Source organism: Hyaena hyaena, unplaced genomic scaffold (genome assembly GCF_003009895.1).
Source record: "Hyaena hyaena isolate Hyena2069 unplaced genomic scaffold, ASM300989v1 scaffold_680, whole genome shotgun sequence".
NCBI lineage: Eukaryota > Metazoa > Chordata > Mammalia > Carnivora > Hyaenidae > Hyaena > Hyaena hyaena.
Genome location: NW_024081312.1, coordinates 903,350 through 917,729, shown reverse-complemented (window position 1 = coordinate 917,729; position 14,380 = coordinate 903,350). Strand labels below are relative to the sequence as shown.

Below are 14,380 nucleotides of genomic sequence, written 5' to 3'. Positions count from 1 at the left end.
TGGGTAAATTCCTAGCAGTGCTATTGCTGGGTCTTAGGGGAGTTCTATTGTTCATTTTTTGAGCAACTTCTACACTGTTTTCCAAAGGGACTGCACCAGTTTACATTCCCACCAACAGTGTAGGAGAGCGCCCATTTATCCACACCTTTGTCAGCATCTATAGTCTCCTGATTTGTTAATTTCAGCCACTCTGATCAGCATGAGGTGGTATCTCAGTGTGGTTTTAATTTGTATTTCCTTGATGATGAGGGACACTGAGCATCATTTCATATGTCTGTTGGCCACCTGGATGTCCTCTTTGGAGAAGTGTCTGTTCATATCTTCTGCCCATTTCTTCACTGGATTATTTGCTTTTTCTGGTGTGGAGTTTGGTGAGTTCCTTATAGATTTTGGATACGAGCCCTTAATCTGATAGGTCATTTGCAACTATCTTTTCCCATTCCTTTGGTTGCCTATGAGTTTTACTGATTGTTTCCTTTGCCGTGCAGAAGCTTTTTATCTTGATGAGATCCCAATAGTGCATTTTTGCTCTTGATTCCCTTGCCTTTGGTGATGTGTCAAGTAAGAAATAGTTGTGATTGAGGTCAAGGAGGCTGTTGCCTGCTTTCTTCTCTAGGGTTTTGATGGTTTCCTGTCTTACATTCGGATCCTTTATCCATTTTGATTTTATTGTTGTGTATGGTGTGAAAAAATGACCTAGTTTCAATCTTCTGCATGTTGCTGTCCAGTTCTCCCAGGACCATCTGTTAAAGAGGCTGTCTTTTTTCCATTGGATACTCTTTCCTGCTTTGTCAAAGATTAGTTGGCTGTATACTTTTGGGTCCATCTCTAAGTTCTCAGTTCTATTCCATTGGTCTATGTGTCTGTGTTTGTGCCAATACCATACTGTCTTGATGATGACAGCTTTGTAGTAGAGGCTAAAGTCCGGGATGGTGCTACCTCCCGTTTTGGTTTTATTCTTCAGTATCACTTTGGCTATTCGGGGTCTTTTGTGGTTCCATACAAATTTGAGGATAGTTTGTTCTAGTTTTGAGAAGTATGCTGGTGCAATTTTGATTGGGATTGCATTGAATGTGTAGATTGCTTTGGGTAGTAATAACATTTTAACTATATTTATTCTTCCAATCCATGAGCATGGAATGTTTTTCCATTTCTTTGTGTCTTCTTCAATTTCCTTCATAAATTTTCTATAGTTTTCATCATACAGATCTCTTGTATCCTTGGTTAGGTTTATTCCTAGGTATTTTATGGTTCTTTGTAAAACATGTTTAAAACTATTAACAAAAAGCATTCACTTTCCATGTTAGACCTCCATGTTACACCATACATAATTTTGAAAGGCATATTTTAGGTTACCAGCCCACGGGCAGAACTGCTTGCTTGGTGGAAAAGGTATCAGATAGAATGACTGAAGGAACCAAAGGTGAGAAAATCAGAGTGAGCACAGGAACAGTGGTATGCACCATATCAGTTGAAGATGGGAGACCAAGTGAACATGACCTCTACCTCCAACAACCGCCCTTAAGAAGTAAGAAATGATCATTACTGGAGCACTTGGGTGGCTCTGTTGGTTAAGCGTCTGACTTCTGCACAAGTCATGCTCTCATGGCTCATGAGTTCAAGCCCCATGTTGGGCTCTGTGCTGAAAGCTCAGAGCCTGGAGCCTGCTTCCAATTCTGTGTCTCCCTCTCTTCCCTTCTCCCATTTGTACTCTGTCTCTCAAAAATAAATAAATATTTAAAAAATTAGAAATGATCATGATTGCTTTACATGAGGTACTAATAATGAATCTCTGTGAAAGCTCATGTGAGATGATATGCATACAGAGCTCACTCTGAAGACCTTTCCAAATCTAGAGTCTCGATGAGCTACAGATACTCACAGGAATTTATCACAACATTCATTTTCAATGTGACTTAAAGATTCCCAAAATCATACTCTTGATTTAATAATGCAGAAAATGAATAAATACTGGTTAAACTCATCTGAACAAGCTCACTATGCACTGTGGCATAAAGGAACATATATGCTTCAATTATTTTGCTACAGAATCAGGAACTGAGTTCTATCATTTTCCCCCTGATGTTTCCTATATTACATCTTTCTCCCTGCTGTTATTCAAAATAAATGCCAGATAGAACTCCACTTTATTTTTAAGTTCTGACTTCTTTTTCTTCTTGAGATTTTTCAGGGAGAATTTTGATCCCTTAAAATGGGAGACAAAATAATCTGTGGCAAGACATCAATGACTATGAATGTATTTAATGTGGCCTTGCTCCAATATTAACATTTTCACAAACCACAGTAGGCAGACCCTTACTGTTTTTTCATTATCCTTTCCAGCAGTGGCTGAGACCTAAATGATGCCACTTTACCAGAGAGGTATTCTGTACGTGTTTTCTACTTTAATCACATCCTTTCAACACCACGAATCTTCGTCTGACAAATTATCTTCTCCACAGGCAGGCAGCCACATCCAGACTTTGATGGGGTCCCAAAGCCTTCAGCATCGGAGCCGGGAGCAGCAGCCATATGAGGGAAATATAAACAAAGTGACCATCCAGCAATTTCAGTCACCATTGCCTATTCAGATCCCCTCTTCACAAGCCACCCGGGGACCTCAGCCTGGACGGTGCTTAATTCAAACTAAAGGGCAAAGGAGTATGGATGGATATCCAGAGCAGGTGAGAAGAGTTTTTATGACTGATGAGTTTGCAGGGAATGTTCAGGGCAATCCATTGAAGCCATGGTTTACCTTCTCTCATTTAGGTAGTCTGGGACAAATTAATGCTGTCACCATGTTGAATGGAGTACAGCACTCTGTGTAGGGGTTTTCTCATTATTTTCAGGGGTTAAACACTACAACACATAAAAATTGATCATTGGTAAAAAGCCCATTTCACATAAGGAAAAACTGATGAACTGGAAGTTTTTCTGGTTTATCCTACACCTTCTCCTACTCACTTTCAACTCCAATTTAGCTCTAACGCATGGCTTTTGAATATTACAGAGCTGTGGGGGATTAGGTGTATTTACCAAGGCCTCTGGTGAAACTGACAGTGTGAAAAGTGGGAACGTTTTTTAAAAATCCTATCTTCTGATTGTCAAATAAGACAAAGATAAAGTTTTGCTATGAAGAAAATGATAAAGAGTAATTTGAAAGGAAACATTTCTGAAATGTTCCAAAGACTACTGACAAATACCATGTAGCACAAAAATTGCTTCTCCTAGCTAAAATTAGGGTTTACTTTTCCATTACAGAGTCTGTTTTTCTTTCTTAGAACCAGAAAACTGAATCGGATCTTATCTACTGAACTGTATTACACTTAGAAAGCAAGACATTAAGATCTTAATACTCCCATAAAATTAATTTCTCTTATTTCGTTCTTCAGATAACTTGGCAAAGCTCCTACTGAATTCCCCCACTCCTTAATAAGGATTTCATTTTATTATTGCCTACGCTAAGCTTCACATGTTACGTTACCTTATTTTCTGAACATCTCAGACGTTACCTTCATTCTCCAGTTTTTTCTTTTACAATGTTAATAGCCATTCATCAGTTGGATCCCAGCTGCTCTAGACATTGCCTCTATTTCTTTATATCCTTCTTGAAGCTGAGATTATGTCTTAATCATTGTCAGAATCATTGGCTTTTTCTAAAGATAATTTTATTCCTATCCTGCCTTGGAATCACTGACCTATATAGGTCAAGTGTTGGATTTAAGGTAAATAAACCAGACAGGTGCCTTTAATCAGGTTATGACATGACGTTTTTAATTCTCCAGAGATTCTTCAATGTTGATAAAGTTTTAAATTATGCCTTACTTACTTATAGGCACCTAGAGATTAAAACTAGTTCATATTCCCTCTCCTACAAATAGCATAACCACAACACAATTCTCTGATTTAGTTATTTCTATTAGCAGCTACATTTTTTTGGCCTAGAATCAGTGTATTTAAAAATTCACTCTTTTACCTGCTTTGACTAGATTCAATGTTAGCATGCAGTTATTCTGAGCACTGTAAATTTAAAGGCCTTTTTTTTACCTTATTTCTTAAAAATACATAGATTATATAGTTTGACCAATGAAGAGATTTAACTAAATTCTACAGTTTACATACTAATTAAGCTTAAAACATCGTGGTTCTTTTAGAGAAGGTATTTGTAGTTGCTTGCAGATGGATCCACAGCTCCAATATCAGGTGCTTTTCAAACTGAGAGGTAAAAACTGAAACAGTCAATGGCTATGTTAAGGAAGGGACTTTAAATTCCTCTTGGCTTCCTAGTTTTTTCTGCATTGGTTTCAGCTTAAATGGTTTGGAATGCTGACATTAAAACTTTGGATTGACAATGAGAAGCCTAAGGAGCCTTTAAATAATGAGTTTCCAAACTATGTTCCCCATTCTCCTGAGCTATAAATCTGAAGACATTTTCTCAAAACTTTTTTTTCACAATTCACTGTAACATTGTCTGCTACCAGTGGTATGCTAGATTCATACTGACTCTTTACTGTGTGCATTTCTTCCCAACTCCATCTTCAGTGGTGTCACACCATAGGATGAAACTATGGGCATAATTATACCAGGGAAATTAACGAACACTACAAATCAGGCTATTCCTTACCCTCAGCCAGCTCGTAAACATTTTCCAGCACACCACCAATTATGACACTGTTTTCTTTCATCTTTTTTCCCCCTAAATTCTCCACCTCTTCATTCAACCCTATAACAGTCAGGTAAGCGAATACTAGGGGTGGGTCTCAGAATTTTGTGTTGAGTCTTATGCTAATACTTGTTAGTTGTGTGACCCTGGCCAAGCCATTAACCCTTTCTGAGGTTCTGTTTTCCTCCATATAAAATGAGAACATTACCACCCACAAACAACGTTCAAAAAATATTTGTAAGAGTCAAATCATGCAATTCTACACACACACACACACACACACACACACACACACACACACACACTAAGCCTGGCACTGAGAGTGTATAAATAGGAATGAGAAGAGGTAGAAATAAAACATTTTAAGAATTAAAATATTGGAGGGCACTTCAATGGACTGATATTAGTCCCAACCTCCCTAATCTACAAATAGAAAAGCAAATAAAGCAAAATAAAACCAAAGAGAGAGAGAGAGAGAGAGAGACAAAGAGACTGAAAAAGGTTACGTATATCACTCATAATGAGGATATTACATGTATTTTTTTTACTTTCCTGAGATATATTTCTTTTGAAAACTCAGACCTCTCCAGTGTGTGTGTGTGTGTGTGTGTGTACTTTAGAGACTTTTATCTAATATTTAGGAAGGGAAAAATAAAGAAAATATTTAAGATATTTTAAAGCTATATAGTTTCACATGAAAACTGTAGAGTAGTGATTGAGATGCAAAGATCAAGGAAGCAACTGAAAATTGCTAATGTGGGTTTCAGGCATATAAATCAAGACACCCTATTTTAAAGCATTTCTAAGCATTTAAGTCATTTCTAAGTGGTGCAATAAAAGAGCCATAAAGAGAAAAACAGAGTTTTCTTAAATGATCACAACAGTGCTAGTTTGGTCAAGTACAGATATCTCCCAGCTTACAATGGATTGACTTACGATTTTTCAACTTTATGACGGTGCAAAAGCAATACCCATTCAGTAAAAACTGTACTTCGAATTTTGAATTGTGATCTATTGCTGGGCTACCGATATACAGGACAGTACTGCCTCCTGATGCCAGACAGAGACAGTGAGCCGCAGCTCCCAATCAGCCACAGCATCACGAGGGTAAACACCTACTTATAACCATCCTGTACCTGTGCAGCTGTTCGGTTTCCCATTTTTAGTACAGGACTCAACAAATGTCATGAGATATTCAATACTTTATTATAAAATAGGCTTTGTATTAAATGATTTTGCCTAGCAGTAGGCTTGTGGAAGTGTTCTGAGCACATATAAAGTATGTAGGCCAGGCTAAGCTATGATGTTCAGTAGTTTAGGTGTATTAAATGCATTTTATGACGTATAATATTTCCAACTTATCATGGATTCATTTGGATATAATCCCCTTGTAAGTCAAGGAAGATCTGTACAATATGGTAAAAAACTAAATCATTCATATTTTTAAGTGCAAGGAAATGTTAGAAACATAGTATAGAGAGACTACACAGCATGATGAAGCACAATAAGTTCTATTAAAGTTTGGAGATTTTACATTTTAAAAAAGTAATTATTTTAAAAAATAAAAATAAAAAAGGGGGGTACATCTGGGTGGCTCAATTGGTTGAGCATTCAGCTCTTGATATCGGATCAGGTCATGATCCCAAGGTTGTGGAACAGAGGCTCCTCCTTGGGCTCCACACTGAGCATGGAGCCTGCTTAAGATTCTCTCTCTCTCTTTGGGTGTTTGGGTGGCTCAGTTGGTTAAGCGTCTGACTTCGGCTCAGGTCATGATCTCACAGTTCGTGGGTTCGAGCCTCATCTCGGGCTCTGTGCTGACAGCTAGCTCAGAGCCTGGAGCCTGCTTCAGATTCTGTATCTCCCTCTCTCTCTGACTTTCCCCTACCCATGTTGTCTCTCTCCCTCTAATAAATAAAAACATTAAAAAATTAAAAAAAGAATAAAAGGATTCTATGTCTCTCTCTCTCCCTCCCCCTTTGCCCCTCTCCTTGCTCATGCTCTCTCTTTAAAAGGTAAAAATAAAAAAATTTTAATTACTTAAAATTAGTCACTTATTGCAATGCTTATTGTTGAAATTGTAACCACTTATTGCAATGCTATAGTTGAAAACAATACCCAATTACAATGAATGCACATTTTTTAATTTAGGGAAAAGAATTCTGAATAAAAATAGGTAAAGAAGTGACAACAGTTACCATACATTGAGTGTCTGCTATGCTATATATACTATATACAGTAGTCCCCACTTATTCATAGGGGATATATTCCAAAATGTACAGTGGATGCCTGAAACCATGGATAATATCGAGCCCTATATATGCTGTTTTTCCCATACATACAAATCTATGATAAAGTTTAATTCATAAATTGAGCATAGTAAGAGATTAGCAACAATGACTAATAATAAAATAGAACAATTATAACAATAAACTGTAATAAAAGTTATGTTAATGAGGCCTCTGTCTCCCTCAAAATACCTGGTATTGTACTCATTCTTCTCGTGATGATGTGAGATGATATAATGGTCACATGATGAGATGAAGTGAGGTGAATGATGTAGACATCGTGACATAGCGTTAGGCTACTATTGACCTGCTAAGGATTAGTCAGGAGTGTCATCTGTTTCCAGACCACAGTCAACTACCAGTAAATGAAACCATGAAAAGTAAAACTGCAGATAAGGAGGGACTACTGTATAGTATATATGCCGTATATAGTATGTATCTTTTTTTGATGTTTATTTATTTTTGAGGGAGAGAGAGAGAGAATGAGAATGAGCAGGGGAGGGGCAGAGAGAGAGGGATATGAAAGTTTCGAAGCAGGCTCTGCAGTGACAACAGAGAGCCCAATATGGGGCTCAGACTCACAAACCATGAGATCATGACGTGAGCTGAAGTCAGATGCTTAGCAGACTGAGCCACCAAGGAGCCCTATACTATGTCTTAAACACAGAGGGGCCTCAGGGGTATGTGACCAGAGCAGTTTCACCAAGTCTGGTACTTAGAAACACCTCACACTTGGTTTAATGCTCTGCTGTTGCCAACGTGTCATTAGTAGTAATCACCTAACAAGGAACCTGACATTTTCATTTTGCAACATTAAGTGTATAGCTGGTCCTGCTTACATATAATGTTTCATTTAATCATCACAGTAATCTTTTTTTCTTTGTTACAAATGAAGAAACCAAGGCACCGAGAAAATAAGTACCTTGTAAAAGGTGTAATTGGTCAAGCTGGAATTTTAACCTAGGTTTGTCTGACTCAAAACTGAACTTCTGTTGTCCCAATCTTACCATTAAATTAACCACATGATCTCAGACACTTGCCTGCTATAGCCTCAGTGTCCTCTTCTGTCAAATAATATTAATTAAATCTGCTTCAACTACAATTCAGACTTACAGAACTGCCTTATTTGGATGGAATGTTGACTTGAACTCACATGAGCACTTCCAATGCTTTGAAAATCAAAAAGTACTGAATAAGCAGAAAGTTTTATTATTAACAAAAGCATACCTCTGTATCCATTAATGTGACCTAAAGAACTAATACATTTCTAGTCTTATTAGAATAAATTCCATATAGCAATGAGCATATATAATAAATGCCACCACTGAGGACATTGAATGAATTAAAATGGTCATTTTTTACTTAGCCAATGTTCTTAACCTTGTTTGACCATAGAGAAACACTTAATAAACTTTGACATTCCTCCTCAATTATGAAACATCTCAAATTTCCAACCACCTGTCACAACAAAACAGGGCAAAATGTCCAACAATTCTAATTTAATGCACTTATATTTACATGTTTACTTTTCATAGGTATTAAAAATCAAGTCTGTTTTCAGCTCCAGGATTAAATTCAATAAAATATTTGAAAGTAATTTTTAAATCATAATGTGCTACCCAGATTCCAGGTATTAATTTCTATAGACTAGAAATCTGATTTCTAATAATGGATGTTCTTTTTAACAAATTATTTACAACACAAAACCATGTGCATATTACCTGAAGTTCATTTTCAGGGATTTTACTTAGAAAAGAGATTTTAATGCATAAACCATCTTGACTGTCGACAAACAGAATAGAGGATTCAAGTCAGAGTTCTATAAAGCAGGAGACTGAAAAAAACCAGAAAGTGAAGGCCTGACTCCCATTCTACATGAAGAATTTGCAGCCATAGTGTCCCTCCTCTGAGCTCCTCCCTTTGTTTCTCAATCCAAGTGACGATCCTGTGCACCTTCTCATCCCTGTCACCATACAATACTGTATATTGGTTGTTCTCAAGCTCAGCTGTACATTAGAATCTGTTCAGGAGCTTTAAAAATCACCGATGCCTTGGCCTCCTACCCAGAGAAACTAATTTCATTAGTCTGGAAGTGACCTGGTTAATGGGAACTTTTGAAACTCCCCAGGTGGATTCTGTTGTGTGGCCAAGGCTAAGAGCCCATACTTTAGATATTGTATAACTCAACAATTTACCAGCTGAGTAATTACATTATTATCACTAATTTGATACATAAACTGTCCATAACTTGCTGAATGTTTTTATAAAAGAAACTAACATTAACTTGGTTTTTATTTTTTGTGAATGTATACTCCAAGGAGAAGTATATTTACATATATGTGGAACACACAGATACCAAAGCCGCAATAGGAAGGAAAAACATCAACGTGATGCTTCAAACATCTCAAAACCCTTTCATGTATTAGCTTATTTGATCCAATTAATAATGATATGATATAGATAGAGCACTTTGTTTAATTGACTAGCAAAGTAAGATTCAGAGAAGTTAACTGTCTTGCCTATGGTCACACAACCATTTAGAAACTACGCTTGTATTAAAATCCAGTTTCTTGAGTCAAACACATTACATGCTGCAGCCTGCTGCACTATAGCCAAACACAGAAGTCAAGAGTAAGCCCACATGGAAACTGTAAACTATGGAAAAATAAATCCCAGAGTCCATATCTGCCCCAGAGAAGAGAACACACCCACTAATCAGCCTAACCTACCAGGACGGCAGGAGCTCCGTAGTTGTCTCTTGCCAGTTCCCCTGAGTATACATTCAAACTAAAGTTTGTTCCTGAAAGAGAACTTACTACATTTGAATTACATTAGAATTAGCTTCTGTGACTTATACAAAGTGATCTGCATCCCTCATATTCAAGGGGAAAAAAAAGAAAACAAACTCCAAAATCATCCCAGTGTACCTTAAAAGAAATCACTTTATATTTTTTAATATTTTTATTTATTTCTAGGAGAATGAGAGAGAGAGAGAGAGAGCGTGAGCAGGGGAGGGTCAGAGAGAGGGAGACACAGACTCTGAAACAGGCTCCAGGCTCCGAGCTGGCAGTCAGCACAGAGCCCGACACGGGGCTCGAACCCACGAACCGCGAGATGATGACCTAAGCGAAAGTCGGACGCTTAACCGACTAAGCCACCCAGGCGCCCCAAAAGAAATCACTTTAATATTTGATAATATGTGAAGTACATGAAACAGTTGGCTAAAAGACAAGATTTCAGACATTTCTCTAGATTGGATGCTCTGGTCAGCTGCCTGAAGGGCTCACAAAGGTGAAGCTTTCATTTGTTGAGGCCAAGTGAAGAAAACATTATTCTGAGTATTTGATATAAGAATAAAAACTTGGAAAATCTTATTCAAATTATGGATTTTTAAATTAAAAGGTAATAATTTGATGAAGATGGTCAGAAAATAGGTATTAAAATGGTTTTTAATATATGCTATTTACTCAGTTGATTTCAGGGACATCCCATACCTCACTCTATTCCACTTAAAGTATTAGTATTTATATTTCCTCCCTAGAATTTTATTCTTCAGTAACCGAAATAATACTGCAACTCTGAAGTTATAATCCACAGTTGGAAACAAGTAACATGTAACTCAATATGACAAGTTCTACAAATAGTAGAATTCAGTAAACACTGCAGTACGAACAGAAGGCTTCTGTCAGTTTTCCACTAAATATATGTTTGATTACCTTGGTTTTCTTCCCCAAGTGAAGGAAATGAAGTGAATGACCTTTATAATTTATTTACAGACCAAAAAAAGCATTTGAGTTTCTTTATTTTTATTTAAATTTTAGTTAGTTACACATTTGAGTTTCTATTTCTTAGATACACACAGAGTTGGCTAATTTTTTCTGGAAGATCTAGAAAATGGGTACATCAGAGGACTTTATTCATTAATCTTTATTTAGTATGTCTTTTCAAAAGATTTAATTAGCACTTTGAGTTGGACTTACATCTCTAAATCACAACAAAAAAAGGTATGAACATAGAAGAATAAAAAATTTATTCTTGAATATTAACATTTATATATTTGATTATATTATATAATTATTACATATTGTCATATAATTATTACATATATTATATATCTCATATTATCAATCATGTCATTATATAAATCATATCATGTCATACTTCTGCTTAAAAAGTCCTAGTGGCTTTGAAATTTCTGAAATTATATATATCCTGGTCCCTGCCCCTCTCTACTCTTTCCTTCAGCTATTCTTTCTCTAGTCATGCTGAAACTGTTGTTGTTCTTAACAACTTATTGATAAAACTTACACACCTTAAAGTTCACCTGTTTAAAGTGTACAATTCGGTGGGTTTTGTATATTTATAAAATTGTGCAATCATCACCATAATGTAATTTTTAAACATTTTCATCATTCCATAAAGAAACTTTGTACCCGTTAACAGTCACTTATCATACCCCCTCCCCTTCATTTCCTGCCAGCCCTAGACAATCACTCATCTACTTTGTATCTCTATACATTTGCCTATCCTGGGGATTTAAAATAAGTGAGATCATACAATATATGGGGGTTTTATGACTAATTTCAGTTAGCATAATGTGCTAAGCGTAGAATGTATTACTAATTCATTCCTTTTTTTACTGCCAAATAATATTCCATGACATGGATATACCACAGATTATCCATCAGTTCATGGACATTTAGATTATTTCCACTTTGGAGCCATTATGAATAATATTGGTAAGAACATTCATTTCTAAGTCTGTGTGTGGATGTATGTTTTCATTTTTCTTGGGTAGTTACTTAGGAATGAAATTGCTGTTTCACAAAATGGTAATTATGTTTGTCATTTTGAGAAGTTTCTAAATTCTGGTCTAAAGTGGCTACCACAAACTACATTCCCACCAGCAATGAAGGAGTATTCTAATTTCTCCTCATTCTCACCCTTATTTGCTACCTATCTTTTTTATTATAGCCACCCTATGATATAGTATGTCATTATGATTTTGATATACATTTCTCTAATGACTAAAGACGTCAAGTGTCTTTTCATGCATTTATTAGGCATTCATATGTCTTCTGTGAATAAACGTCTATTAAAATTCTTTAGCCATTTTTAATTAGGTTATTTGGGTCTTTTAATTCCTGAATTGTAAGAGATGTCCATATAAACTGGATATAAGACCCTAATATAATTTGCAAAAATTTTCTTCCATTGTGGGTTGTCTTTTCATTTTCTTGGTGGTCTCCTTTGAAGCACCAAAGTTTTTAATTTTTATATCGTCAGTCATCACTTATCACATTTGGCTTCATATCTAAGAAATCATCTGTGATCTAATTAAAGATCATGGAGATTTATTCTTGTATTTATTCTTAGAGTTTTATAGTTTTAGCTCTTACATTTCAGTCTCTGATTTGTTAATTTTTGTATGTGGTGTGAGGGAGGGGTAAAAATCATTATTTTGCATGTGGATATCCCATTGTGTCTGTATCATTTGTTGAAAATACTATTCTTTTCTCACTGAATTACTTTGGACCTTTTGTTGAAAATCAACTGACCATAAATGTTAGGGTTTGTTTCTGGACTTTATCCTTATGCCATCTTGTTATTTCTTGGTATTATAAAGACCCATCTGTCTTTAGGGCATTTAAAATAACTGACTTGGAGGCTGGTAGTTTTGCCATTTTTCTTTTTGTTTGTTGCTTCATCTTTTACATTATTCATATTTCTGCTAAAATGTCACTTGAGCAGTTGAAATGTAATTTCTTGGCTGTTCTACCTAAAGTAGCCCCACATTCCTGTTCCATCACTCTCTACAACCTTTCCTGCTTTATTTTTCTCATAGCTCATCTCACTATCTGAAATTATTTATTGCTTACATGTTTACTATCTGTCTTCCCCACTGGAATGCAAGTTCCATGAGGGCAGGGATATTTTTTTATGTCTGACAAGATGTCTGGCACTTAATAGGAAACCAATAAATATTTGGGGAATAAAGTCATGAATCATGATTTCTGCAGTTTTCATTTTCAAAGCTATAATGGTTTTACCAAGCATGTAAGTTAATAATTGAAGCATTCTTTTGAATAACTGGCATACTTTCTAATAGCTGATCACATGTTTTAAGAAGGAGCCATTGTATACTTTGACAATGCATATTTGAAAGTATTTTTTGTCACACCTGCCAACAATCATATTTCTAGGGTATATGGTGCTTTGTTTTAGGCCTACCTAACATGATTCATCCAAAGCAGACTGAGAATAGAGAAGTGGGTGATTATTCAAAGAAAAGTTAAGCTTATAGCTACCAGAATTAGGATGAATGGATCTTGGGCAGCAAAAGCAATAGGTGTCCATTGACAGTTTTGATACATACTGCTAGGAAAGAGAATGGTAATTAGAACATATCATAGTAAACTGGTTCATTACAACATCATCAAATATCTTTCTGTAATGCAACTCCCTAACCTCCCAAGACACACACACATACATGTTGTTTTTATGTGCATGTGTTTACATAAGTACTACCATTTCCTTTGTTCTTGCCACTAAGTTTTAGAGCATTGCAAGACCAAATGAGATTACTACATTCTAGAGATTATAGACCGTGACTTCACAGGGCCTCACTGCCACATAACAATCCATTTTATCATAGACCTGTTTAAATAATACCTGGTATTTTAATTAGAGCAAGATTGACACAGACCAGACACATCAAGTGATAGAAGTAGCCTCTAAAAGAAGCAAATACACCCTTGACTTCCAGGCTGTTGTTTATATATTCAGCCAGAAATTTCATTCATTGATATCAGTATCTTAATAGAAAATTGAAATGCTAACTTCATTAAATAAGCTATTTATTAGCCTCTTAGTTCTGACCTTTTGCTAAGAAAACTGCATTTTTGCTTTGATAATTCTCTTTAGTTTCAGACTGCTTCTTGGCTGTGAGGTAACCTCTCCTCTTAAATTTTATGACCTTGTTACCAGTTAGGTGGAACTCCTTATATGTGAGATGATACTCTCTCTGACATGCTTTATGGGACACAACAGTCACAACACAACCTATTAGCCCATACCATAGCATGCCCAAGGGCAGTCTAGCTTCAGATCAGAATTTATGGCTATTTGTCACATTTATAAAACCACAGTGTCATCTTTATTATTTCTATTATTAAAAAATATATTGAGGCAGTTCTTCATATACTTGGCACATGTGAAATTTGTTTCCCTTAGATTTTTAGTGCCTTCTAGATTGACAATAATATAAAATAGATATTGTCAGTACAATGAAAAAGAACGATGGGAAAATATTCTCAGCAATTTACTTTGTAAATAAAATGTGTTGCATATGTTTCCTTTCAGGTTTTATAGTGGCCTGGGGAAAGCCAGAAGTGTATATACCTTCCATATATTTCATTGTGCAATATAAAAT

The 14,380-nt window shown here is 35.9% G+C and overlaps 1 protein-coding gene across 1 annotated transcript in view; it reads left to right on the top strand.

The window, feature by feature from the left end:
* Positions 1-14,380, top strand: part of LRRC7 (leucine rich repeat containing 7) — a 207,167-nt gene that overhangs the window by 158,431 nt on the left and 34,356 nt on the right. The window contains exon 17 of the mRNA XM_039217309.1: positions 2,463-2,684. Within this exon, the coding sequence (XP_039073240.1) occupies positions 2,463-2,684 (222 nt within the window). The remainder of the gene's footprint in view (positions 1-2,462; positions 2,685-14,380) is intronic.